We start from the raw sequence: 27611 nt of genomic DNA on the forward strand, positions 1-27611 counted from the left end.
CGTAGTATATTGCCCAGTCACGTAGTATATTGCCCAGTCACGTAGTATATTGCCCAGTCAGGTAGTATATTGCCCAGCCACGTAGTATATTGCACAGCCACGTAGTATATTGCACAGCCACGTAGTATATTGCACAGCCACGTAGTATATTGCACAGCCACGTAGTATACAGCACAGAGCCACGTAGTATACAGCATAGACACGTAGTATATTGCCCAGCCACGTATGTAACAGGTTAAAAAATAAACATAAACTCACCATCCGAAGAGCCCGTTGTAGTTCCGGCGCTTGTGTGCGGTGAACTCAGCAGCTTTTGGTCTCAGGATTGGTATGAGCGCAGGATCTGTGATGACGTCGCGGTCACATGACCGTGATGTCATGGAAGGTCCTTCTCCCACAGCATCTTTGGAAGCGGAACCTGCCGCTTGCAGTGCCGAGGACAGGACGCGATGGCGGAGGGTGAGAATATTTTTTTTTATTTAAATTTTTTATTATTATTATTAACATTAGATCGTTTTACTATTGATGCTGCATACGCAGCATCAAAAGTAAAAAGTTGGTCACACAGGGTTAATAGCTGCGTTACCGGAGTGCGTTACACCGTGGTCCGGTAACGCTGGCATTAACCCTGTGTGAGGGCTGACTGGAGGGGAGTATGGAGCGGGCACTGACTGACGGGAGGAAAGAGCGGCCATATTGCCGGACTGCGGGCGTCGCTGATTGGTCATGGCAAAACGCCCACGACCTTTGCCACGACCAATCAACGACTTGGATTCCATGACAGACAGAGGCCGCTACCAATGAATATCTGTGACAAAGAGACGGAAGTGACCCTTAGACAATTATATAGTGTATGTATGTGTGTATATATATATATATATATATATATATATATATATATATATATATATATATATATACATACATACATACATACATACATACATACATACATACATACATACATACAGCGTGTGTATATAGAAAAAAAAATCTTTGCCTCGGGCCCACTGTACAAAATGTGGTACAGCTAATTCGTTAATGTTACTCTGGCAGAAACACTCGGATCCCATCAAGGCAATGCAATTAAACGTTTTTATTGGGGATAATTTTCCATCATCTTTATGACTGGATATTTGGACGCCAGATGTAAATCTATCACCCAGAGCAATGGTCTAAAAATTTACATAAGGACAATAATTTTTCATCAAGAACATCCATGATGGAGAATCTGCTTACCAACCTACGATCACAATGTGCCTAGTGTTTTCTGAAGTGGTGTAATGTGCGCCACTCCAGAATTGTGGCATGACGGCACCACGGAGAGAGGGGGATCCGCCCACCAAGGACTAAAAACCTACAGATAAAAAGGCGGTACCTCTCTCCCGCATCAGTTGGTTTCCTGTCCTTGATGGGAGACCTACAGACTTACCAACAGGAAGAACGTCGTGGGAATCCGGGGCCAATCAGTCCGACTCAGGCAGCGGGGGTCCCCCTGCCTCGGCTGGTGTGGTGACCCGAGGCACCATCGCTGGGGCTAGTGGGCCTCTACGGTGTGCGGGGGAGGTGGCATGGAGTTCGCGGCCACCTCCCTGGGTAAGATGCCTGCAGCAGTGACAACATCCAGGGGGGGTCCCTCTGTGGTTGGGGGGAGCAGAGCGGCTCTACCTCCTGAGCGTCAGCCTGCACACTGCAAAAGCCGGGGGCTCCGGTGCGTAGCGTCCCGCACGTCATGCATGGTGCCACTTTGGATCGGACTGCACATGCGCAGGATTTGGCTGCGATTCTCGCGATGCGGGCCATTGCGCATGCGCCGGCGGCAAAGCGCTACTGCGCAGGCGCTGGCTTGACAAGATGACGGGAATCACCGCCACATAAAGGGGAAAGGTTGCCCCGGTTCTGTTAAGCCCTACCAAGCATCATGACTGACCTAGAGGCATCACCCCTATCAAAATCACCACCAGCATCGCCGCAGCAGCAGCAAAAGCGACTACAGCAAATAGGACACCAAGATGTTACCGGTAAAGAACGCCAAAGGTCCTTGCATAGCAAGGAGTCCAGTACGGCGTCCGGAAAAAGGACAGATGCAGAGCATCCCCAACTGGTATTTATGGGTCCGCAAGGTGGTAAGTGATCTCCGTGAAAGTAGTGACAGTAAGGACATATTTGTTTTTCTTACTTTAGGGGAAGAAAAGCTTAGGCAAATCTAAGCATAGGATTTGTGCCCTTTGTAGAGAAGACCTTCCGACTACCTGGGAGAAAAGACTTTGTTGCATGTGTATACAGCAGACAGTATCCGAAGGGCTTCCCGGGTTCGCAGCCGACCTCAAAACCATGATAAAAAATCAGGTGGAAGACTCCTTTAGATCCCTAAAAAGTGTTAAAAAGCGGAGGAAGACTAGACACAGAGGTCCCCATCTCCTGGGTCTACTATTACGGATAGTGATGATGCGGACTCAGATACATCTAACTCCTCTTCTTCTTCTTCATCATCTTCTTCCTCTGGGGGTCACAGTTGTTTCCCCTTGGAGGACACAGATGGCCTCATTAGAAGCACTATGGGGCTAGTGGACCCTCACCCAAAAAGATCGGTACAGGACATCATGTTTGGGGGTCTTGAGCAAAAAAAAGAGGGGAGCATTCCCCCTTAATGAGACAATATCCGCACTAATCAAAAAAGAGTGGAAAAAAACCATAAGGAAGGCGTTGCTAACGCCAAAAAGGAAGTACCCCTTCGAGGATGAATGTTGCTCCTTCTGGGAAAAAGCCCCTAAACTAGATTTCGCCATAGCTAAGGAATCTAAGAAATTTGCCCTTCCATTTGAGGACATGGGAGTCTTGAAGGATCACATGAACAAAAAGGCAGACGCCTTTCTCAAAAGTTCCTGGGAAGCAGCTGGGGGAGGTCTAAAACCGGCAGTCGCCGCTGCATGTACATCCCGTTCATTAATGGTATGGTTAGACCAACTGGAAGGCCAGCTAAAAGGGAAATCATCCTGGGACTCCATATTAAACACCTTGCCGTTGATGAGGGGAGCGGCTGTGTTCTTGGCAGATGCTTCTACCGATTCAATCAGGTTAGCTGCTAGGTCGGTAGTTTTCTCTAACGCGGCTAGGTGCGCCCTCTGGCTTAAGTGTTGGCCAGGGGACCTACAAACAAAATCGAAATTATATACCATCCCCCGTGAGGGCGAATTCTTTTTTGGCCCCACCTTAGATGACATTTTAGAAAAGGCGAGGGGATAAACAGAAATCCTTTCTCGCCCTGGGTTTCCCTTCGTACAGAAGGCCCTTTCGGAGCAAGAGGTTTTTCCGAAGGAAGTCGGGGAAAAACCAATAAAAGTGGGAGGATAAGAGAAAAAAGAATAAAGGGTGAGCCCCAGTGACAACAAGAAACCTTCCCAATGAATGTTTGCCCCAGGTGGGGGGGAAGACTGTCCCTCTTTCTCTCGGCCTGGGAGAAAATTACCTGAATTCCATGGATCCTGAACATAATAAAATCAGGACTGAAACTGACATTTCTCAAACCCCCTCGTCCCTCCTTTATGTTGACATCACCAAGGTCTTCAGGGGAGGAGCAACTGGCGTTGGAAAACGAGGTCATTGGACTGGTTAACAAGGGAGTTCTCCTAGAAGATCCCTCCCCCCCCAAGAAAAAGGGCAAGGATATTATTCCCCTCTGCCTCTTGAGAAAAAAAAACGGATGGGTCATACAGGACTATCATAAACTTGAAAAACCCAAACAAATACCTAGAGGTCCAAGATGGAAACAATAAAGACATCTATAAAAATGCTGTTTCCTTGGTGTTTCATGGTAGTCCTGGACCTGAAGGACGCTTACTATCACGTCCCTATCCACAGAGATCACCAAAAGTTTCTCAGGATAACCGTTCACATCAGGGGGTGTTACACCACTTTCAATTTTCAGCCTTCCCCTTCGGGCTAGCCACAGCTCCAAGAGTATTCACCAAGCTAGTCGCAGAGGTAATGGCCCACCTGAGGGAACAGGACACTATGATTGTGCCATACCTAGACGACCTTTTGGTAATCGGCTCCTCTCCCCAACACTGCAGCAAACAACTAGAAGCAATAATGCGCTCTCTAGAAAAGCTGGGCTGGCTTAAAAAATCCAGGTTATTACCATCCCAAATCCAGGAATATCTGGGTCTTACTCTAGACTCCGTAAAACAGGAATGCCGCCTTCCTGCGAAAAAAATACAAAAAATATCGGGGCTGATGTCCAAAATGCAAGATCTTCCCTCCATAAACCTCCGCCAAGCCATGTCCCTGTTGGGATCCATGACATGCATCCCTGCAGTTCAATGGGCTCAGCTCCATTCGAGAGACCTTCAATGGCAAATCTTGTCAGAGGAAGTCTCTCTAAAAAGGAATTTAGAAGGTCGGTTCAGTTTATCTCCGCGCACAACTCGGTCACTAAACTGGTGGACATCGCGAAACAATCTTTCCCGAGGGGTCCCGTGGGTAACTCCAATTTCAAAAATAGTAACCACGGACGCGAGCCCCAGCGGGTGGGGGGCTCATCTGAACCTTTTAGCCCAAGGCACTTGGTCACCGACTCTAGCAAAGGAATCTTCCAACATGAAAGAACTACTGGCAGTCAAGTTCGCACTGCTGGAGTTCTTAGGGCCCCTTCACTCCCACCATGTCAGAATTATGTCAGACAGCAGGGTAGTGATAGCGTACCTGAATTATCAAGGGGGTACTCGCTCTCAAAAACTGATGGAAGTAGTCAATATTCCACATAGCCGAAAGCAACCTTCTATCCCTGTCGGGCCTTCACATAAAAGGGGTGGACAATTACAGAGCGGACTTTGAGTCGTTCCCGTCTAAAGCAAGGGGAATGGGAGCTAAATCAAAGTGTTCACCCAGATTACAGAAAAATGGGGGGTACCGAGCATAGACCTCTTTGCAAACAACCTAAGCAAAAAAATAAACCCTTTTTGCGCCATAACCCCATTGGGGATCCCTGTATCGTTAGACGCGTTCCTAATTCTATGGCTCCATCAACTAGCGTATGCATTTCCTCCAATCGCTCTGATTCCAGCAGTGCTGAGGAAGATTCGGGAGGACGGGGCTCATGTGATCTTAATAGCCCCGTTCTGGCCGAAGAGGCCTTGGTTCTCATGGATGATGTCAATATCCGACCCATGGCTCCTTCCAGACCTTCCAAACCTCCTCTCCCAGGGCCCAGTTCATCATCCGCAAGTTACGAGCTTACACTTGACAGCCTGGCACTTGAGAGGAAGCTACTAGAAAGCAGAGGATTCTCCCTAGGGCTGGTATCTACTCTACTACAAAATAGGAAACCAATTACAACCAAACAATATGGGAAAATATGGAAAAAATTCCTTTCATCCTCGGGCGCTAAAAGAAATGAAGGAGAGTCCCTCTTAAATCCATATTAGAATCCCTACAAAATGGGTTGGAAAGTGGTCTAGCCACGAGTACCCAAAAAGTCCACATGGCAGCATTGGGAGCCCTATTTAACTACGATTTGGCAGGGAATCGGTGGGTTTCTAGGTTCATCAGGGCATCAGGTAGATCGAGACCCCTTACAGTGAAGGTTGCCCCTCAATGGGATTTAAATTTAATCCTTAAGGCCCTGACTAAACCTCCCTTCGAACCCTTAGCGGATATCCCATTAAAAATCCTATCCCTCAAAACATCCCTGCTAGTCGCCCTCTCCTCTGTACGTAGAGTCGGCGACATACAGGCTCTATCGGCTAATCCTCATTCCACCCAGTTCTTGGAGGATAGGGTTGTTCTCAAAATAGACCCAGCATACCTCCCCAATCTCTGTAAATCTCTCCGTGGTGCCGTCATGGGCGTCAGAGAAAAATATAGTTCTTACCGATAACTGTATTTCTCTGAGCCCATGACTGCACCTGTACATTCCCTCCCTTCACTTATGGCTGTGCACATTAATTTAGTGCCATATGCTAATTACCTGAATAGGCACGCGGTATCTCAATTAAGTTTAAGTAATGTTAAAAGTAAGACTCTATTTCTTAGTCTCCCATCATTCTCTAGTAAACAACTGATGTGGGAGAGAGGTAGCGCCTTTTTATCTGCAGGTTTCCTGTCCTTGGTGGGCGGATCCCCCTCTCCGTGGTGCCGTCATGGGCTCAGAGAAATACCGTTATCGGTAAGAACTATATTTTTCAGTGATAAATCACGTTTAACTATTTGGCAGTTATTTGGGTTCAGTAGATTGTAAGCAAACAATGTATTGAACCTATTGTCCTATTTAGCAGATGTGGCATAAAGATATTCTGTGGTTTTTCATGATTTGGGGGTCTTTATTTTCAGTGAAGGGTAATGCAAACTCAGTCCCTAATAAATCAAAATTTCCTTAAAAATGGGACATGGAGTCTTAGTGTTTTAAAGGGAATCTGTCACCCCAAAAATTGTATATGAGATAAGGCCACCGGCATCAGGGGCTTATCTACAGCATTCTGTAATGCTGTAGCTAAGCCCCAGATGTAAACTGAAAGGTAAGAAAAATAGGTTATGTTATACTCACCCAGGGGTGGTCCTGGTTTGGTTCGGGTCCGATGGGTGTCACGGTCCGGTTCCGGCACCTCCTATCTTCATACGATCACGTCCTCTTCTTGTCTTCTTACAGCGGCTCCGGCGTACTCTGTCTGCCATGTTGAGGGCAGAGCAAAGTACTGCAGTGCGCTGGCGCCGGGCCTCTCTGACCTTTACCGCCAGAAGGATATATCCTGCTTTGGTAATACCCTTAACCCATTAGTGACCAAGCCAATTTTTACAATTCTGACCACTGTCACTATGAGGTTATAACTCTAGAACCTTCCACGGATCCCACTGATTCTGAGATTGTTTTTTTCTTGAAGTGTTGTACTTTATGTTAATGGTAAAATTTCATCGATATGACTTGATTTGTGAAAAAAATAAAATTTGACAATTTTCACACTTTTATTTTTTGTCCTTTAAATCAGTGAGTTATGTCACACAAAATAGTTAATAAGTTTCCCACAGCACAGTTTTGGAAGCAAAATTTACAAACATTTTTTTTTTTTTTTTTAGGGAGCACATGACATTTTAAGTGACTTTGAGGGGGGCTATATGACAGAAAATACCCAAAAGTGACACCATTCTTAAAACTGCACCCCTCACGGTGCTCAAAACCACGTTCAAGAAGTTTATTAACCCTTTAGGTGCTTCACGAGAACTAAAGCAATGTGGAAGTAAAAAATTACCTTATTTTCACACAAAAAATGTACTTTAGACTCAAACTTTATTTTCACAAGGTTATCAGGAGAAAAGGGACCACAAAATTTGTTGTGCAGTTTCTCCTGAGTACACAGATGCCCCATATATGGGGTGGGGGGGAGGAGAGGGGAATCCTCTTTTTAGAGGCCTTGCAGGGCTCAGAAGTGAGGGAGCATCATTTGACTTTTTGAATGCAAAATTGACTGGAATCGATGGCGGGCACCATGTTGCATTTGGAGACCCCCTGACGTACCCAAACAGTGGAAACCCACCCAATTCTAACTCCAACACAACCAGAACCCTAACCCCAGACACAACCCCAACCCTAACTGCAAAGAATGGAATATATATATATACATACACACACCGTATATAGAGATAAATACCGTGTATATGTATATATATATATATATATATATATATATGTATATATATATATATATATATATATATATGTATGTATATATATACATACATACATACATACCGTGTGTGCACACACACACACACACACACACACACACACACACACACACACACACACACACACACACACACACACACACATATATATATATATATTTTTTTTTTTTTTTAACTGAGTGACAAAAGGGAGTTTGATTTACTATTTTTTTATTTTTTATTTTGATCTCTGTGATAGGGTCTATCACAGTAATCAAAATGAACCAATAGGAAAAATCTCCTATTGTTGCTTGGTTGCGGACTGCAGAACTCAGCAGGCACACTGTGCATGCGCCCGCCATTTTCTTTCAGGAAGATGACGTAGATGGCAGGGGACGGATCAGGAGGGTCCGGAGATTGTTAGCTGAGACCCCGGAGATTTTCCGACACCGGGGGGAGGGGAGGAGCTATACACTTATTTCTCAGTGCCCTTGAAGAGTAGCACTGAGGAGTAATTACCCTTAATTGCCGCCGTTAAAAGGCGTATTGGTTTTCGGTAAAGGGTTAAGTGACTGCAAATGCTGCTTCAGTCATTTCCTAGTGCATTTGTGGTTACCAGAGCTTTTCTCTAAATGGATAAGATTGGAAACTGCCTACTTTTGGTATGTGTGTGTATATGTATGTGTATATACATGTATGTATGTGTGTGTGTGTGTGTGTATATATATATATATGTATATATATATATATATATATATATATATATATATATATATATATATATATATACATGTATATATATATATATATATATATATAACCCGTTCTATGCTCGGGTGGCGAGCATTTATATTGGTATATGGTCTCCATCCTGGTATGTGTTGCTTCCATCCTGCGCCCTAATCTTGTCATGTGCTGCTACCATCTTGCGCCCCCATCCTGTCATGTGCTGCTTCCATCCTGCGCCACCGTTCTGTAATTTGCTGCTCCCATCCATATGCCCCATACGCTGCTCCATAAAGGTTGATGGCCCCCATAAGATGCTCCATAGTATATGCCTCATATGCTGCTCCATTATGGTTGATGGCCCCCATAAGATGCTCCATAGTATATGCCTCATATGCTGCTGCATTATGGTTGATGGCCCCCATAAGATGCTCCATAGTATATGACCCGTATGCTGCACCATTATGGGTGATGGCCCCCATAAGATGCTCCATAGTATATGCCTCATATGCTGCACCATTATGGTTGATGGCCCCCATAAGATGCTCCATAGTATATGCCCCGTATACTGCTCCATAAATGTTGATGGCCCCCATAAGATGCTCCATAGTATATGCCCCGTATGCTGCTCCATTATGGTTGATGGCCTCCATAAGATGCTCCATAGTATGATATGTCCCTTAGGCTGGGGTCACATTGCGTTTTGGTCAGAGCGCTAACGGACAGCGTTGCACGGCGAAATTAACGCCATGCAACGCGTCCGTTAGCGCTCCCATTGCCCGCAATGTACCAGCGCATTGCTAGCGCGTGTCATTTTCGGCACGCGCTAGCGACGCGCCGGTCTTTTGTAGCGTGCCTCGGACGCTGCTTGCAGCGTCCGCGGCGTGCCCGAGGTCCGTTCCCCGCTCTCGCAGATCAGGGATCTGCGAGAGCGGGGACGTTAACGCGACCCCGAAACGCGACCCTTTAAAAACATTGCGTTAGCGCAATCCGCTAGCGCTAAACGGATTGCACTAACGCAATGTGACCCTAGCCTTATGCTGCTGCGATATATAAAAAAAATAACATGCCCACCTATCTTCGCTGGGCGCCAAGTGCTGGGGGGTCTGAGCAGGCGGAGACACCGGCGCGCTGTGGGGGTCAGGTGCCGGAGTCGCCGCTTGCTCAGGCCCACGACACTTGCTCAGGCCCCCGACACTTTCTATATTCACCTGTCCCGATCCAGCGCAGCGCGCCGCTCCATCTTCCAGGTCCTCTGGCTTGCGGACTGCTGCTCCCGGAATCGGCGCCTGCGCAGTCCGCGCTTTCTGGTGCTATTTTCTTGAAGACACACTGCAGTATCCAAGAAAATGGCGCCGGAAAGCACGGACTGCACAGGCGCCGATTCCGGGAGCAGGGGACATTCATGGCCCGGAATCAGGGGGCCTAAGTAAGAAATGCTGTGGCATGAAGTGCCACAGCGTCATGAGGGCGGGATCGTGTGCACACGCCCCCTGTTTCCGACTCCTAAATACCCCTTGCTCCCGGAATCGGCGCCTGTGCAGTCCGCGCTTTCCGGCGCCATTTTCTTGAAGACTGCAGTATCCAAGAAAATGGCGCCGGAAAGCGCCGACTGCGCAGGCGCCGATTTCGGGAGCAGGAGGACCAAGAAAATGGTGTCGGTAAGCGCGGACTGCGCAGGCACCGATTCCGGGAGCAGGGGGACATTCATGGGCCGGAATCAGGTGGCGTAAGTAAGAAATTGCTGTGGCATGAACTGCCACAGCATCATCAGGGCGGGATCATGTCCACCGTGTCCCCACGTCCGGGTTACGGTTCATAAATGTCCCCCTGCTCCCGGCAGTCGGCGCTTTCCGGCGCCATTTTTTTTTCTGACACTGGCTATAATGTAACGCTAGGAACGTCGCGCCTGCGCAGTCTATAAAGGCTTCGGACAGAGTGACGCTCCCAGCGTTATATTATAGATAACAGCATTTGAATTGACCAAAGATAAATACACACAAGCACACGCATACATATAATATATATGTGCACTGTATATATAATGTCTTCGATTGATTAAAATGCTGTTAAGGTAACATAATTAATTTAGGCTTAATTAGCATTTATTTTCCCCTGCTGTTACTCATCTATGTATGTGTAGTTTTTTATCTTCTGGTATTAGTTATCTGAATTAACTCTGCAGGCGGCTTTTAACAAAACCTTTCTAGAATTGCTGATCACAGTAAACGTGGGAATTTATGGGGTATACCTGCTACCTAAAGAGCTCAAAACCTCACTGATGTGTGTCATTCACTGCAGACATTAAAACTCCATCTACTGTGAGTGGGAGCCGATCTTCCATTCCTCTCAATGGGGAAAGATGGCGCACACTTATCTTGTTCTCTGCAGCATGGGGTAGGAAGTCACAAAAAACGTACCCTAATGCCACTTTTAGGGGGAGAGGGCAAAAAGCTGTGTTTTTATAAAAAACCACACTTTTTTATCGCTATGGGACTCCTGTAGGGCCGATCCTTGCTTTTCTGTTGACTGAGGCTGCTGTCACACTATCAGTATTTGGTCAGTATTTTACGTCAGTATTTGTAAGCCAAAACCAGGAGTGGGTGATAAATACAGAAGTGGTGCATATGTTTCTATTATACTTTTCCTCTAATTGTTCCACTCCTGGTTTTGGCTTACAAATACTGATGTAAAATACTGACCAAATGCTGCTAGTGTGACGGCAGCCTGAGGCAAAAATTTAAATAATATTCCTCTGTCCAAAAAATAAAATCCCAAATTGTCCTTAAAAGCAGTCTGAGCTTCAAAATCCATTTCAAAGTAATCATAGATCTGGAGATCCCCACCAATCACTTAATAGACCAATGAGAAGTGCAGGGCACAGGAGATAAAAGCGTATAGCCTGCATGCAGACTGGAGTACGGATCAATAAAAAACATCCAGAATTATCCGCCGTTTGGGACCCCACTGATCTGCAGGCTATAAGAATGCCTGGTAAATTTAAAAAAACATGAATCCAGTTTGGTAAGGCTTATACAACTGTATTTTTCCATCACTGATCTGAAAATCTAGTGGAACAGGAAGAGCGTTAAGTGTGGAATCGGATGGGGCCGAGACCTGCTGGATGCTATTGAAAGTTCTGTATTCGTAGCATGCCCGTAGACATGTGCATATATGTGTTATGATCAGATTGTACACTGACCTCCAAGACCATTGGCCACGCAACCCTAAAGAAAACATGTCCAGTAGTCTGTAAGATGATTTCTAGAATTCTTGAAACTTTTGGGTGGGATGATCTGTAATGATGTTTGATAGTCAGATCATGCTTGGGATGTTGTCACAGGTAAAAACAAACTAAATTTGCCTTTATGCTTTTTGGGGATTGTGCCACAATCACAAATGATCAATGCACAGGATAAGTGACAAGTTGCTGTTTGCTTGGCATCTTACTGCTGGGACCCACACCAGTCCCTGGGTCTGTGTGATCAGGCACTGCTGCTCCATTCACACATTATGGGACTCCCAGGCTGAGTGCTGTGCTTTCTCTGAGGCCCAGCAGCCATGCACATGCTCCACTTCTGCTCCTTTACATTCTACCGGACTTGGCACCCCGTTCTCAGTTGTGGGACCCCAGTGATCAGCAGCTTATCATATTTCCTATGGATAGATCTGTTAAGATTGTGGCGTAACGTCTGTAAGACTGCTGTTCACTTGTGTCAGATAGAAAGCGTGTCTGATTCATTCTCTTACATTTCTTCCTCTGTGAATTCCCTATGCTCTGTTCCACTTCAGATGCTCTTTTATTTTCTTGGGGAATTATCAGTTAACTTGCACTGATTATCACTGATTTCATTTGTTCAAAGGAAGGTTGTAAATTGTCTCTTTTGTTCCCGATGTCCCAATTATGTTCCACCTGCTTCCACTGACCTCCTTAGCTTCTGATTCAGTCAAATTAGCTCACCCTTGTGATGGGTAATGTCTTCAGCTGAGGCTGATCACATCTTCGTCTGCCCTTCATTTGTTTTCTGAAAAGTCTTTTACATTTCGTTTTATTCTTCTCCCTTTCTAGCTATGTGATCAGCCAGATCTTGTCAGACCAACCCCGAGATACTATAGTGGAAAACATTCAGAAAAAACTCATGGAGATGGGAGAAAATGTGATAAACGGCAGCATCCCCATTAGCCAGTATGAAATTAATAAGGTAAATGTTTCAAAGAACTGCAATTTCCAGATTTTTTCCCTTTGTGCTAATGTAATCACTGAGAGATAATGTACTATATGATTAGTAGCTTGCTACTTGTTTACTGTATGCATATTGTTTTTAACCACATAATAAACTGAGATGTTTTCTTGAATTTGTCCTCAACCATGACCATATCTTCTTTCCATCTTGTATGAAAGAGAACGATGTAATCTGACTAGTAAACCAAAATTAGATCAATGGTTAACAAAATGCCATCTAATATTAAAGTAAGAGAGACTGTGTGTATCTATAATATCTACCGTATATACTCGAGTATAAGCCGACCCCCCTAATTTTGCCACAAAAAACTGGGAAAACTTAATGACTCGAGTATAAGCCTAGGGTGGTAAATGCAGCAGCTACCGGTAAATGTCAAAAGTAAAAATAGATACCAATAAAAGTAAAATTAATTGAGACATCAGTAGGTTGTTTTTGAATATCCATATTGAATCAGGAGCCCCATATAATTCTCCATAAAGTTCATGATGGCCCCATAAGATGCTCCATATTAAAATATGCCCCATATAATCCTGCATAAAGGTTAATAATGACCCCATAAGATGCTCCATAGATACATGCCCAATATAATGCTGCACAAATTCTGATTATGGCCCCATAAGATGATCCATACAGATATTTTCCCCATATAGTGCTGCACAAACCTTGATTATGGCCCTATAAGATGCTCCATACAGACACTTGCCCCATATAATGCTGCACAAATGTTATGGCCCCATATAGTGCTGCAGAAACATTATGGCCCATATATAGTGCTGCACAAACGTTATGGCCCCATATAGTGCTGCAGAAACGTTATGGCCCCATATAGTGCTGCACAAAAACGTTATGGCCCCATATAGTGCTGCAGAAACGTTATGGCCCCATATAGTGCTGCAGAAACGTTATGGCCCCATATAGTGCTGCACAAACGTTATGGCCCCATATAGTGCTGCACAAACGTTATGGCCCCATAGATGCTCCATACAGACACTTGCCCCATTTGCTGTTGCTGCGATAAAAAAAAAAAAAAATCACATACTCACATCTCCATCGCTCAGGCCCCCGGCACTTTCAATAGTCACCTGCTCCTTGTTCCGGCGCCGCTCCATCTTCAGCGTCTTCAGTACTGACGTTCAGGCAGAGGGTGCGCACTAACCACGTCACCGCGCCCTCTGACCTGAGCGTCACTGCTGAAGACAGAGCGGCACCCGGAACGGGGAGCAGGTGAATATCGCGCAGCGCTCCCCCTCCCCGTTTATACTCACCTGCTCCTGGCGCTGTGCAGTCCCTGCTCCCCGGCGCTGCTGCTTCATCCTGTACTGAGCAGTCACCGTTACCGATCATTACCTCTATGGGAGGTGGAGCCGCATATTCATTACTGTAATGAGCGGTACCATGTGACCGCTCTGTACAGGAAGAAGCTGTCAGCGCCGGGGAAAAGACGTGCAGGGACCGCGCCAGGAGTAGGTGAGTATCTATCTATCTATCTATCTATCTATCTATCTATCTATCTATCTATCTATCTATCTATCTATCTATCTATCTATCCTGCAATTTAAGAAAAGTAAGCCCAGGAAAGGACAATTCAGTCCCAACATGTGAACACAACTTGTAAGGTTCTTCCATCACAAAACCTTTATAATGCTGATCACTAGAGGTGAGACCCCCAACCTAAAATATAAGGATAAGGGTCTCAATCTTTGACTCTCAATAAATACTCTCGATATTTTTAATTTTTTTAGGCCTTGACTAAGGATCCACAGGACTACCCTGACAAAAAGAGTTTGCCCCACGTTCATGTTGCATTATGGATAAATTCCCAAGGAGGGAGAAAAATGAAAGCTGGTGATACAATCGCTTATATCATATGTCAGGTAACCAACGATGAGCCTTTATTTTGTTAATACGCCAGCATATTGGATCATATGGGTGGCTTTAGTTAAAGTTTTATGTCTTCTCCTTTGTTTTATGACTTCTCCTGACTAGCTCTTTGTGGAATATCATTAACCTTTGTGATGTTGCTTTTCTTCTACCGCTGAGAGGCTGACGTGAAGGACAGGAGTGCCCGTCTGCATATATTCATAGTATGCGGACCATAATAGTCGTTGCCTGATTTCTGCTGACAGATGATGATGGACCACCAGGGGGATCCACATTTCTTTCCCTTATGCTTTCCTCATAGGTTAGAAGTTTATGAAATAAAGTTAAAATATTTAAAACCATTTTTGCTTGAAGCTGAACCAAAGTTCCGGTCGTAGGTAGAAAGCAATAATAATTATAAATCCATTCATTCCATTCCCATGATGTGATCTTTACTCTTCTCAAAAAGTCACCAGCGGGCACTTAATTCTGGGGTATTTTAGAGCAAATGTGCAGCTTTATGTTCGAGCTTCTGAAGCCCTTTGTTGCAATTGATGGGCTACCTATCCGCTTCGCTCAGTCAGGCGATTACCTGGTGTGTGGCAGTATTTTTTTTTATTTTCCTCCTTGTACCTGGCCGCTTGGCTGCACAAGGAGGCTTTTTACGCTCTGTTCACATCTGCTTTGTGGCTTCCATTATAATTGCCCATTGGACTCCTTTGACTTATAATGGTGTCTGTATTGTTTAATCGTGGTGTCTATAATTTTAACTGAAAAAAATAGCATGCGTTTTTTTTTTTTGCCGTGAAGTGCAATGGAATCCGCAATGGGATCTCCTGATAAAGCCTGACACAGATGTAAGCGTGGCAATATACTGTTTAGGTCAAAGGCACCTTTTATAAAGGTTTACACTTTTTTCCCCACTGATACATGATGAGAATCCTTGTTTGCTCTGGCTTGTACAGTATGTAGTATTTGGGTGACTCTGGTATCGCAGGTATGACTTTCCACTTCACCAAAGGAGCTGTATAAACATGCGGCATGTTCCTCTTGTCATCTTTTAGAAGTGATTGGCATTAACTTGCATGATTGTGAAAATTTACTGTAAATTGGTGTAGGCCAGACGTTAAAAAACTGATTATGATATAGCAGTGTTGGCACCTGTGTCTGACCTCCGCAGCATAAATCTGCCCTTCTAGTCTCTCTAAAATAGACCTTATGTGGCTTGTCTCCCTTTCATGTAGGATGGGTCAAATCTGAGTGCCGGCCAGAGAGCATATGCTCCCGAACAGCTGCAAAAACAAGACAACCTTTCTGCTGACACCCAATACTACCTGTCACAACAAGTTCACCCAGTTGTGTCTAGAATTTGTGAGCCCATAGACGGGATCGATTCTGCACTTATTGCCGCATGGCTCGGTATGTATGGCAGGTAACATAAGAATCATTATGTGGAAGGACTATACTTTTTATTTTTTTTATACTACTTTTCTTCCCTCTGAGACCTATAAGAAAGTTGATTCCAATTTGTAACCACCCTGCACATCTGGCCCTGACTCCTTGCAGGTGGTCACAGGACCAAATCTGCTATTGCTGAGAACAACCTGAAACAAAGATAACATGCCGACATTTGTTGACAGACACGTATTAGTAACCTGGGGGGTCTTATGACGTTTTATACCTTGGCTGTACCTTATATCCTAAACCATACATATACTTTGCTGGGTAGCCAATAGTATGAAAAATCTCCCCTAGTGATGGCAGAGAAACCAGAATTGTGCTCTTAAACATAAAGGCTTGGTCACACATTGTTTTTGCCACATTTTTTTCAGTGCTTTTTTTCAGTATTTTCAAAGTGATTGAGGTTTCTAAAATCTCATACACATGCTGCTTACTTTTCCTTGCAGATTTGAACCATTGTTTTTTCAAGCCTGTAGCATGTCAGTTCTTTTAGCATTTTTTGCAGCAGTTTTCACCCATTCAAATGAATTATGGGGGGAAAAAATGCATTAAAGACGTGCGTACTTTGAGCAGGATTTTTTGCTGTGGCAAAATCTGCTTAAATGTGTGCACATACCCTCAGGGTATGTGCACACAATGGGGAAAGGTGTGCAGATTTTTCTGCACTGATTTTGGTAAATGCGCAGGGAATCCGCACTGCGGATTACTATGGAATTACCGCATTTTTTTCACTTTTTTTGTGCGGATTCCACCTGCTGTTTTACACCTGCAGATTCCTATTAAGGAGCAGGTGTAAACCACTGTGGAAACCGCACAAAGAATTGACATTCTGCGGAATAAACAGTGCAGCGTTTCCATGCATTTTTTGTCCACAGCATGTGCACTGCGGATTTTGTTTTCCGTAGGTTTACATGGTACTGTACAACTCATGGAAAACTGCTGCGAATCCGCAGCGTCAAATCCGCTGCGGATCCGCAGCAAAATCTTTAACGTGTGCACATACCCTAAATGTTGGGAAGGATTCCTACTTCTGGGTGGCCTCATACAGCAGGACACCTGTGCACGGCTCATTATGGAAGCCTATGGCAGCTACTAATGCTGGGCAAGTATACATGAGAACACTTCTCCCATAGATCTTTGTGCCCCCTTATGTCTCTTAATCAAATCGAATTAATCCATCAGAATTAAATATATATATATATATATATATATATATATATATATATATATATATATATATATATATATATATATATATATATATATATATATATATATTGTGGCAGGCTCCATTGGATGCCATGCATGAAGTGCAGTCTTCCACGCACATCTTTACAAAGTGTATTTAAAATGTTGTTTTCCTGTCGGATCCGGCTTTGCAGTACCAGTCATACAGCGGCAGGCGAGTCTGGAATTGGCCCGTTCCAGGTCTGTTCTATTCTAACTGATAAGAGTCAGACACAACACTTTAGACGCTGTTCTTCTGTCTTAGAAGTTGTACCGACCATGTAATTTCTGCATCTCGCTGATGTCAGATCATGTCCGAAAAAGGTAATATATACAATGTAAAATGGTGTTTGGGATACCCCATAGTGTGCTGTGGATATGATGCCCTAATGTCCCAGTAATGTTGATGAAGAGGGGTCGTGGGCCTGGTTGAAATTTGATATATACTGTAATAATAAATTAGTAGTAAAATAACATGCTAACCTCTAGGTGGCAGCACTGGCTGCCACTTATACAGAAATAATAATGTCTGTCCATAAAGTTTTACCTACTCACAAGTTTGTTCTTTTTTTTTTCCTCTCCGTTCTCATTCTCTTTTTGCCTTGTCTCAAAGTATTACACTAAATGTTCAGTATGTGACTGTAAAAATACGGTAAATCCTCATAGTACGTAGGCAAATATTGTAGAAAAGGCTTTTTTATTTTCTTTTGCATTCTGGATATTGGTATCCTGATATCATACAATTCAAAATACATTTTTTTGCAGCAGTTTCAGTGTGTTTTTATTCTAAGGCCATTACATATAAATAATCCACTTTCCTGAAAAAGAGTGTAAATTCCATTTTCCCCTCTCCAAGGGAGGGTGTAAGATAAAAGGTTATTCTGCTGTCTACAGGGCTAAATGATACAAGCTGCCATGATCTGTAGAGTAAATCTGAAATAATTAACGGGGCCAATTGGCTTTGTCAGTGTCATGAAGTGATAATGGAGCTGGGTGCAGAAATGAGGCTTCAGCTCAGCCAGTTCTCAGGGTCTTCTATTTCTATTGTCTCTTTTGAAGGGATAGTAGCAGCTATTCCCCCTGGGAGCTCAGTGTTAAGGTTTTGTTTAGCAAACAGGGGGCCAACGTGCCCTCCAGCAGGTGGATGCAGCCCGCCGGCCCCAGAGCGGAGACTGTGAACCCTACAGCACTTTGGGAGCTGGTGTCATGGTCCCGCTTTTCCCTGCTGTACTTTTAGGGTGGAAAAAAAAAACAAAAAACAATCAATGTTCAGGATAAACTGCCGAGCTGAAATGACCTCTGTTTCTTTATACACTGTATTTCTGATACCCCAAAATAGGTGTTGGACAATTCGCATCTCCATGAACTGCTTAAGCTGGGTGGGAACGTGACATTACAAATTTCCTCCTGTTAGGCTATGTTCACATGCAGCGTTTTTACAGCATTTTGTTTTTACTGCGTTTTTCTGCATTTTACAATATCAGAAAAAAGCTATGAGATTTCAGAAATCTCCTGCACCCTTTTTTTTTATTTTTTATCCCTGACTGAATTTGGGCTCTTATATTTATTTTATTTTTTTTTAAATCTGCGAGGTCTTTTTTTTTTTTTCCATCATATTTTTTCTTTCCATTTTTGGTGAATAAGGCTACTTTCACACTAACGTCGGTACGGGCCCGTCGCAGTTCGTCGGGCCAACGTACCGACGCATGCTGTGAAGTAAAAGCACAACGGGGGCAGCAGATGCAGTTTTTCAACGCATCCGCTGCCCCATTGTAAGGTCCGGGGAGGAGGGGGCAGAGTTCCGGCCACGCATGCGCGGTCGGAAATGGCGGACATGACGCACAAAAAAAGTTACATGTAGCGTTTTTTTGTGCCGACGGTCCGCCAAAACACGACGCAACAGTCACAATGCGCACGACGTGTGGCAATCCGTCGCAATGCGTCACTAATGAAAGTCTATGGAGAAAAAAACGCATCCTGCGGGCAACTTTGCAGGATGCTTTTTTTCTCTCCAAAACGACGCATTGCGACAGGCCAAGCGACGCTATTGTGAAAGTAGCCTTAGGCTGTGTGCACACGTAGCAGATTTTTTGCGGTTTTTTCACGGTTTTTCGCTATAAAAACGCTATAAAACCGCGAAAAAAACCGCTCACATTAAGCATCCTATTTAATAGAATGCAATCTGCATTTTTTGTGCACATGCTGCATTTTTTTCCTGAGCGGATTCGCATTCCAGAAAAAAACGCAGCATGTTCATTAAATTTGCGGAATCGCGGGGATTCCGCACACCTAGGAATGCATTTTTCTGCTTACTTCCCGCATGGGGCTATGCCCACCATGCGGGAAGTAAGCAGATCATGTGCGGTTGGTACCCAGGGTGGAGGAGAGGAGACTCTCCTCCACAGACTGAGCACCATATAATTGTTAAAAAAAAAAATTAAAATAAAAAAATCGTGATATACTCACCTTCGATGGCCCCGGAGTCCTCCCGCCTCTCAGCGCTGCACGTGGCCGCTTCTGTTCCTGTAGATGGTGTGTGAAGGACTTGCGATGACGTTGCGATCACATGACTGCGATGACGTCACGTGACCGCGACGTCATCGATGGTCCTGCACACACACCATCTATAGGAACGGAAGCCGCTGAGGAGATCGGCTGTTTGCGGTAGGTGAGTATAACCATTTTTTATTTTTTTCTTAATTATTTTTAACATTCTATCTTTTACTATTGATGTCAAACACTGTTTGACAAGTGTGACCAACCTGTCAATCAGTTCTCCAAGCGATGCTACAGATCGCTTGGAAAACACTAGCATTCTGCCAGCTAATTATGCTTCTAAAACGTTAGTTTTCTGCGGGAATATGCATGCCAATTCCGCATGCGATATACCCGCGGCAGGAGGCGCAGAATTGCCGTGGAAATACTGCAACGTGTGCACTTAGCCTTAAACTAACTTTAATTAAATGTGCACTATAGATAAATCATGTGTGTAAGCCACACCTCCCCCCCAAAAAACTGCAAAGCCTACTTTTTCAACAGAGTTTTTATTGCCAACAGAGCAGGTTTTGGTTGCAGGAAAAAAAAAAAAAAACTGCAAAAATGCTTCATGTGAACATAGCCTTAGAGTGTCCAACATTGCATTTCCCAGCCCTGCCCTTTGTACTGTTATAGGAGAGTTTGTACATTTGCAGGGTGCAGGTGTTTTTCTATTGCTCCAGGGTGGGAAGAGTTAAATAGAGCTCAGTCTTCAGAAATGTGATTCTATGTGAAGACTATATTTTATAGGAAGCTTCCCCCCACCTTCCTAACTACTTTAACTTGACACTTTAAATGAAGAAAAATACTTTTAAAATCTAGATGTGTAGGCAGTGTCAAGAAAAGAGTCAGTCCTTGATTATTCATTTGTTACCTATTTATGTTCGCCTTCACACACTTAGCATCCAAGCAAGAGTTTTTCTACCAATTAACACCTTTTCTACTCCGGGCTGCTCAGATTGGTGGAATATGCTAATTCTTTCACTTGCCGGTAGGATCGGAGCTGCGCATTTGACATTTATTTTCTGAACATTGCAACTGTAGGAAAAATGCAGCTTAAAGAGTACCCGTCTTTTTACATTTGTATTTAATAAATCAATAATACACATGAAAGTAAGTAACTTTATAATATGTGCTAGCAGAGAAATCTGCGTCTTTTTTCTCTCCTTTTTTTCCTGGGCTAAGCTTTCCCTCTCCATTCACTGTAAAATCTGTATCCAGTAAGGGCAGACTTTCCCATGACGGAGAGAGGAGATGACAGTTGGTGCTTTTAAAATTCTATGAAGGAGGGAGGAGCTAGAGGAAAACACTCAGATTTTGCTGCGAGTTCTCCTGAAAAACTAGATTTGGGCTCATAAATTTCTATGGATAATCTAAGTGCCCATCTATCTCAGTAGTGGGAAAATCTGTCTGTACTGAATACAAATTGAGAATTTTGCAAGTGAATGCTATCAGTTAAGGAGAAATAAGCAGAATTTTTTGATATGTTTCAAACTTTAACATTTTCACATGTATTATTGATTCATTAAATAAGAAATAAAACTACAGTTACTGTTAAAAGAAACATTACCGTCAAGAATGTTATTCTTAGCATATTGCAATCATCATATTACATAGCACAGTGTACTTACAATTGCTCATTTTGCATTTCTACCCAGCTAATGCCTCTCTTTTCCATTAGGTCTATGACATCACATGATTAGAAACTGACTAGCTGAATCCTTCTAAACTTTGTGTAGAAGCAGGAGGTCAATTTTCCCTGTATCAGTCATGAGTAATATATCAATAGAAAAATACGGGGGCCAAAGGCCCAGTCAGCTCACCAACAGACCAAAGGAGCACGTGAACCCGTCCTGACCCAGACGTAGCAACAGCTGAAGACGTAAGAAATGTGAAGATTGTTCCAGCTCCTTTCCGATTAAAAGTCCTTTATTGATCCATATCCTTAAAAATCATCCCTGCACAAAAGGGAATGTGAACAGCGACAAAAACCTGCTAGTAGCAACGCGTTTCGATCTAAAAGATCTTCATCATGGCAGTGAACAATCTTCACATTTCTTACGTCTTCATCAGTCATGAGTCACTGCAAATGTCCCAGGACAGCTGGGTCAGGACTTGGAGAGAAAAATGACTTCTGAAGGGACAAGAGACTTCCTGTTTCTACATAGAGAAGAGAGACCATTTTACTGGGTAGAAATGCAAAATGAGCAATTGTAAGTACACAGTGCTATTTAACATGATGATTACAATATATTAAGAGGATAAAAACTATTATGGGAAAAGAGCTTGTTTAACTACTTAGTGACCACTAGTATGTATTTTTACTGAAGTAAGATATGAGATAATGGCATCCCCTGACAGGTGAAGATACAGCTGTGCACTATAGCTGGCACTCTGCTGTTGGCACAGAATGGATGTTCAAACAATGTACAGATGCTGGGTGCATCACGGTGGGGCCAAGCAAAGTGCACCTTCTCACCTGCTTGGTTTCCATCTATATTCGCCTTTCCCTGGTTTTATGAAACCAGAGTTGTCAATCAAAGAAAAGGTAATGAAGATAAAGGAAAACCAAGAAGGTAGGATGATGTAGGTAAATAATTGGCCCTGCCATGCTATAACAAGCACCTGTACCTGGATTGAACAGTCTTTGTGCCGACAGTCCCTTTAACCCCTTAGATTCTGCTGTCAATAGTGACAACAGTGTCTAAATGGTGGACAAAGTGTGGGAGCTCTCTTTAACCCCATCAGCAACATAAAATCATGATTGTGTGTGGTCCTCATGGTTGCCTTGGCAATCTAAGGCCAAATAATGTTTATTAGGATTTGGGAATTTTTTAAAGGGAAAAGGGGAACAAACATAGAAATAATGACTTCAGTCCGCCAGCTAAAGTGGCCTGTTAAGATGTTGGCAAGATTTTAGTGATAAAATACAATTTTTTTATATTCCTGTCATTCCAGTTTGCGTTAATTCCTGAAAAGCATTTGTAGGGTTAAATAACTACCTGTCAGCAGTTTTGAATATTTTGAGGGGTGCTGTTTTTAAAATGGGATCACTTTTTTGGTATTTTCCAATACATAGGACCCCCCAAAGACACTTCAAATCTGAATAGGTCCCTAAAAAAATAAGTTTTGTAAATTTCCTTGAACAAGTGAAAAATTGCTGCTAAATTTGTAAATCTCCTAATAAAATAACACATTTTACAACTGGTGCTGATGTAAGGTAGACAAAAGGGAAATATTTAACTATTTTGTGTTTATATCACTATCTGGATTAAAGATATTAACATTGAGTTTGAAAATTGCAAAAAAAATAAAATTTTTGTCAAATGTGTAATATTTGTGTACGTAAGCACAAAATATACATACAGACCTATAGTCCAAAAACAGAGAAAAAGGTCGCACTCACCATCTGGTAAAACATTCTTTTATTTAGTCGATAACACAGGTACAGCGGGAGAGGAGCCGATGCCTTCTGTGGACGACGGCCGTTTTGCGCTACCTGCGCATCAACGGGTCCTAGCGCGAAACGGCTGTCGTCCACAGAAGGTATCCGCTCGTCTCCCGCTGTATCCGTGTTATGGACTAAATAAAGGAATGTTTTACCGGATGGTGAGTGCCACCTTATTATCTGTTTCTGGACTAGAAGTGATTTATTTTTTTGGTGTGCACCCGGATTCCCTCAGTTGTCTAGTGTTCAACCTACACCCAGGTAGATTTCAATTTCATCTTAGATCACCACAGAAGTAAGTGCCGGCAACACACCTCTTTTTAAACGGCTTGAGATACATATAGACCTACTTTTGCCACTAACATAAAGTAGAATGTAGCAGCGTGTGCTGGATCTAGTGGGGTGACAAGAAGTTAGCGTGCCTCTGTTTATTTCATACCAGTGCATGCATTAAAAAAAAAAGTGTTGGCCAACCCCGTCCACACAATTATCAGATGATTATCTTAGTCACTTACAGCTTTGTGCTTCCGTACATTTGATATCTCACTGTATGTTTTAATGGCACCTAGACAAATAAAACAAATTTAGTTAAGGAGATATACTTAATTGAAATTCTTCTCTTATGCAGTATTTTTATCCCAAGTGTTACCACCGATTAGCCTTCATACTTACACCATTATTAAGCTTTCAAGTTGCATAATGCTTTCCGTCAGTACACCACACAAGTAATATTACATACTAGAGAAACATTAGCTATTCAATACTCTTGTACAAATCCTCAATTAAACAAGTGGATATTGCGTCTCATTGTCCTCTGACAGGCAGAGAGCAAAGCTTTAAGTGATTGGCATGCATTGTGCACACCATGCTGTAAAAAAAATAACCGTTAAAAAGATTTTCTTGCATTGTTTTTTGGCATTTTCTGCAGGGTTTTTCATGGTCTTCTTGGCTACATTTTGTTAATGTGGCCAGATGTTGCAACAAAGAGATTTTACTGCGTTTGGTGCGTTTTTCTTATCTTCTTAAACAACAATATTGCTCGTATTTTTTTTTCTTCTTTTTTCTTCTGGCTATTTTCCTTTTAGAGTTCTCTACAGAAATAAAAAATAAAAACACAAGACACCACGTGGTTAGTGTTGTTTTTTTTTGTTTGTTTTTTTTAATAAAAAAAGCTCCAAACTTTTTTTTTTTTTAATGGGGGGAGGGTGACCTTCATAAATTCATCATTTTTATTGAGTGTGAAGAAATCCTACAGGTTAATTTGATCAGTCATTGTTAAATTATGGTGACTTCTACAATTTAACCAATGACAAGTAAGGGCGTGCTAATACCGGAATGGGTAAAATAGTCAATTTGAGCGCGGTTGTCCTCCATGGTGTAGACAAAGTATTGCTTTATTCGTAGTTATCTTTGTTCACTCTAGTTCTCTTCCTGCTACTATTCACAGTCAATTCCCATAGATTGCAATCTTCTTAGGTACTTATTTAGCAGATTCCTCTATTGGACGTGTTGCTGGCTTGGTAAAGCCCAGTTACAGCAAAGAAAATAACTATTTACGTACAGTATAGAAAAGAACTAAAAATCAAGGAAAAAAGACTGCCAAGTTGTACAGTGCCATGTAAAAGTTTAGGCACCCCTGGTCAAAATTACTGTTATTGTGAACAGTTAAACATGTTGAAGTTGAAATGATCTCTAAAAGGCCCAAAGTTAAAGATGACACGTTTTCTTTTTATTTTGATAATTTTTTTTGCCTATTTTCTTTTTATTTTATTTTAAAAATTAAAAAAACGAAACATGGGTTGATACAAAAGTTTGGGCATCCTTGGATTTTTGTGTGCTCAAGATGATTTTGACCAAGGTTTCAGACCTTAATTTGCCTGTTAGGCTACGTTCACATTAGCGTTGCGCGCCGGTGCGTCGGCGACGCAACGCACGACGCACAAAAAACGCGCGCAAAACGCGCGCAAAAACGCTGCGTTTTGCGACGCGTGCGTCGTTTTTTGACGAAAATCGGACGCACGAAAAATGCAACTTGTTGCATTTTCTTGCGTCCGACGCTAGCGTCGGAAATGACGCACGTGTCGAAAAACGCCACCCAAAAAACGCACGCGTCCCCTATGTTAAACATAGGGGCGCGTCGCCGCTGCATCGCCGACGCAACAGCGACGCACATTAGCGGAACGCTAATGTGAACGTAGCCTTAGGGTTATGGCTTGTTCACTATCATCGTTGGGAAAGGTCAGGTTGATGCAAATTTCCCAGCTTTATAAAAACTCAGACTCCTCTAACCTTGTTCCAAAAAAACCAGCATCCATGGGTTCTTCTATGCAGCTGCCTAGCACTCTGAAAATGGTTGAGACTAGTGATGAGCGAATATACTCGTTACTCGAAATTTCCCGAGCATGCTCAGGGGTCCTCCGAGTATTTTTTAGTGCTCGGAGATTTAGTTTTTCTTGCCGCAGCTGAATGATTTACATCGGTTAGCCAGCATAAGTACATGTGAGGATTCCCTAGCAACCAGGCAACCCCCACATGTACTTATGCTGTCTAACAGATGTAAATCATTCAGCTGCGGCAAGAAAAACTAAATCTCTGAGCACTAAAAAATACTCGGAGGACCCCCGAGCATGCTTGAGAAATCTCGAGTAAAGAGTATATTTGCTCATCACTAGTTGAGACCCACTGAGCAGGAAAAGGCTATAAGAAGGTTGCAAAGTGCTTTCATGTTGCCCTTTCCTCAGTTCCAGATGTAATTAAGAAATGGCAGTTAACCGGAACAGTGGAGATCAGGATAAGGTCCGGAAGACCAAGCAAAATTTCAGTGAGATCTGCTCGTAGTATAGCTAGAGAGGCAAATCAGAACCCATGCTTGACTGCAAAAGACCTTCAGAAAGATTTAGAAGACTCTGGAGTTGTGGTACATTGTTCTACTGTTCAGAGTCAACTGCACTAATATGGCCTTCATGAATAGTCATCAGAAGAAACCTCTCCTACTTCCTCACTATAAAACTCAGCATCAGAAGCATGCAAAATAACATCTAAACAAGATGCATTTTGGAAACTAGTCCACAGATGAGGTTAAAGTAGAACTCTTTGGTCACAATGAGCAAAGATATGTGTGGAGAAAAAAGAACACAGAATTTCAGTAACAGTACATCTGTTTGGTAAACGCTATAGCTATTTGGATAAGCACTTGTCCGAAGCTATTCGATCATCCCTAATAATTTTACTAAGCACACGTTAGCATCTACAATAGACTACCTCAAAAGGCACAAGCTGAAGGTTTTACAATGGCCCTCACAGTCCCCTGATGTGCAAGACGACCCAGGAATCTCACAGAATTGAAAACATTTTTAAAGGAAGAATGGATGAGGAGAATTGAAAGACTCTTGTGTGGTTACTAAAAGCATTTATAAGCTGTGATGTTTTCAAAAGGGGGGGGGCTACTAGGTAAAATGTAAAAGTTTAAAAAAAAAAAAAAAAGTTATATATACAGTGTGCAGAATTATTAAGCAAGTTGCATTTTGATCATATGATACTTTTTATACATGTTGTCCTAAGCCAAGCTGTTCAGGCTTGAGAGCCAAGAACCAATTAATTAAATCAGGTGATGTGCATCTCTGTAATGAGGAGGGGTGTTGTCTAATTACATCAAAGCCCTATATAAGGTGTGCTTAATTATTAGGCAGCTTCCTTTCCTTTGGCAAAATGGGTCAGAAGAGAGATTTGACGGGCTCTGAAAAGTCCAAAATTGTGAGATGGCTTGCAGAGGGATGCAGCAGTCTTGAAATTGCCAAACTTTTGAAGCGTGATCACCGAACAATCAAGCGTTTCATGGCAAGTAGCCAACAGGGTCGCAAGAAGCGTGTTGGGCAAAAAAGGCGCTAAATAACTGCCCATGAATTGAGGAAAATCAAGCGTGAAGCTGCCAAGATGCCATTTGCCACCAGTTTTGCCATATTTCAGACCTGCAATGTTACTGCAGTAACAAAAAGCACAAGGTGTGCGATACTCAGGGACATGGCCAAGGTAAGGAAGGCTGAAAAACGACCACCTTTGAACAAGAAACATAAGATAAAACGTCAAGACTGGGCCAAGAAATATCTTAAGACTGACTTTTCATAGGTTTTATGGACTGATGAAATGAGAGTGACTCTTGATGGACCAGAGGCTGGATCAGTAAAGAGCAGAGAGCTCCACTCCGACTCAGATGCCAGCAAGGTGGAGGTGGGGTACTGGTATGCTCTGGTATCATCAAAGACGAACTTGTGGGACCTTGGAAGACAACTTCTTCAAGCAGTGGTACAGGAAGATGTTGGTATCGTTCAAGAAAAACATGATTTTCATGCAGGACTAGTGATGAGCGAATATACTCGTTACTCGAGATTTCTCGAGCATGCTCGGGGGTCCTCCGAGTACTTTTTAGTGCTCGGAGATTTAGTTTTTCTCGC

General features: G+C 43.0%; 1 protein-coding gene across 3 annotated transcripts in view; it reads left to right on the top strand.

Moving 5' to 3' along the window:
- Window positions 1–27611, top strand: part of POLA1 (DNA polymerase alpha 1, catalytic subunit) — a 557049-nt gene that overhangs the window by 203849 nt on the left and 325589 nt on the right. For all 3 annotated transcript variants that reach the window (XM_069761539.1, XM_069761540.1, XM_069761541.1), the window contains exons 29-31: window positions 12455–12587; window positions 14372–14503; window positions 15734–15908. In XM_069761539.1, the coding sequence (XP_069617640.1) occupies window positions 12455–12587; window positions 14372–14503; window positions 15734–15908 (440 nt within the window). The remainder of the gene's footprint in view (window positions 1–12454; window positions 12588–14371; window positions 14504–15733; window positions 15909–27611) is intronic.

The sequence above is a fragment of the Ranitomeya imitator genome, chromosome 3 (genome assembly GCF_032444005.1).
Source record: "Ranitomeya imitator isolate aRanImi1 chromosome 3, aRanImi1.pri, whole genome shotgun sequence".
Classification (NCBI taxonomy): Eukaryota; Metazoa; Chordata; class Amphibia; order Anura; family Dendrobatidae; genus Ranitomeya; species Ranitomeya imitator.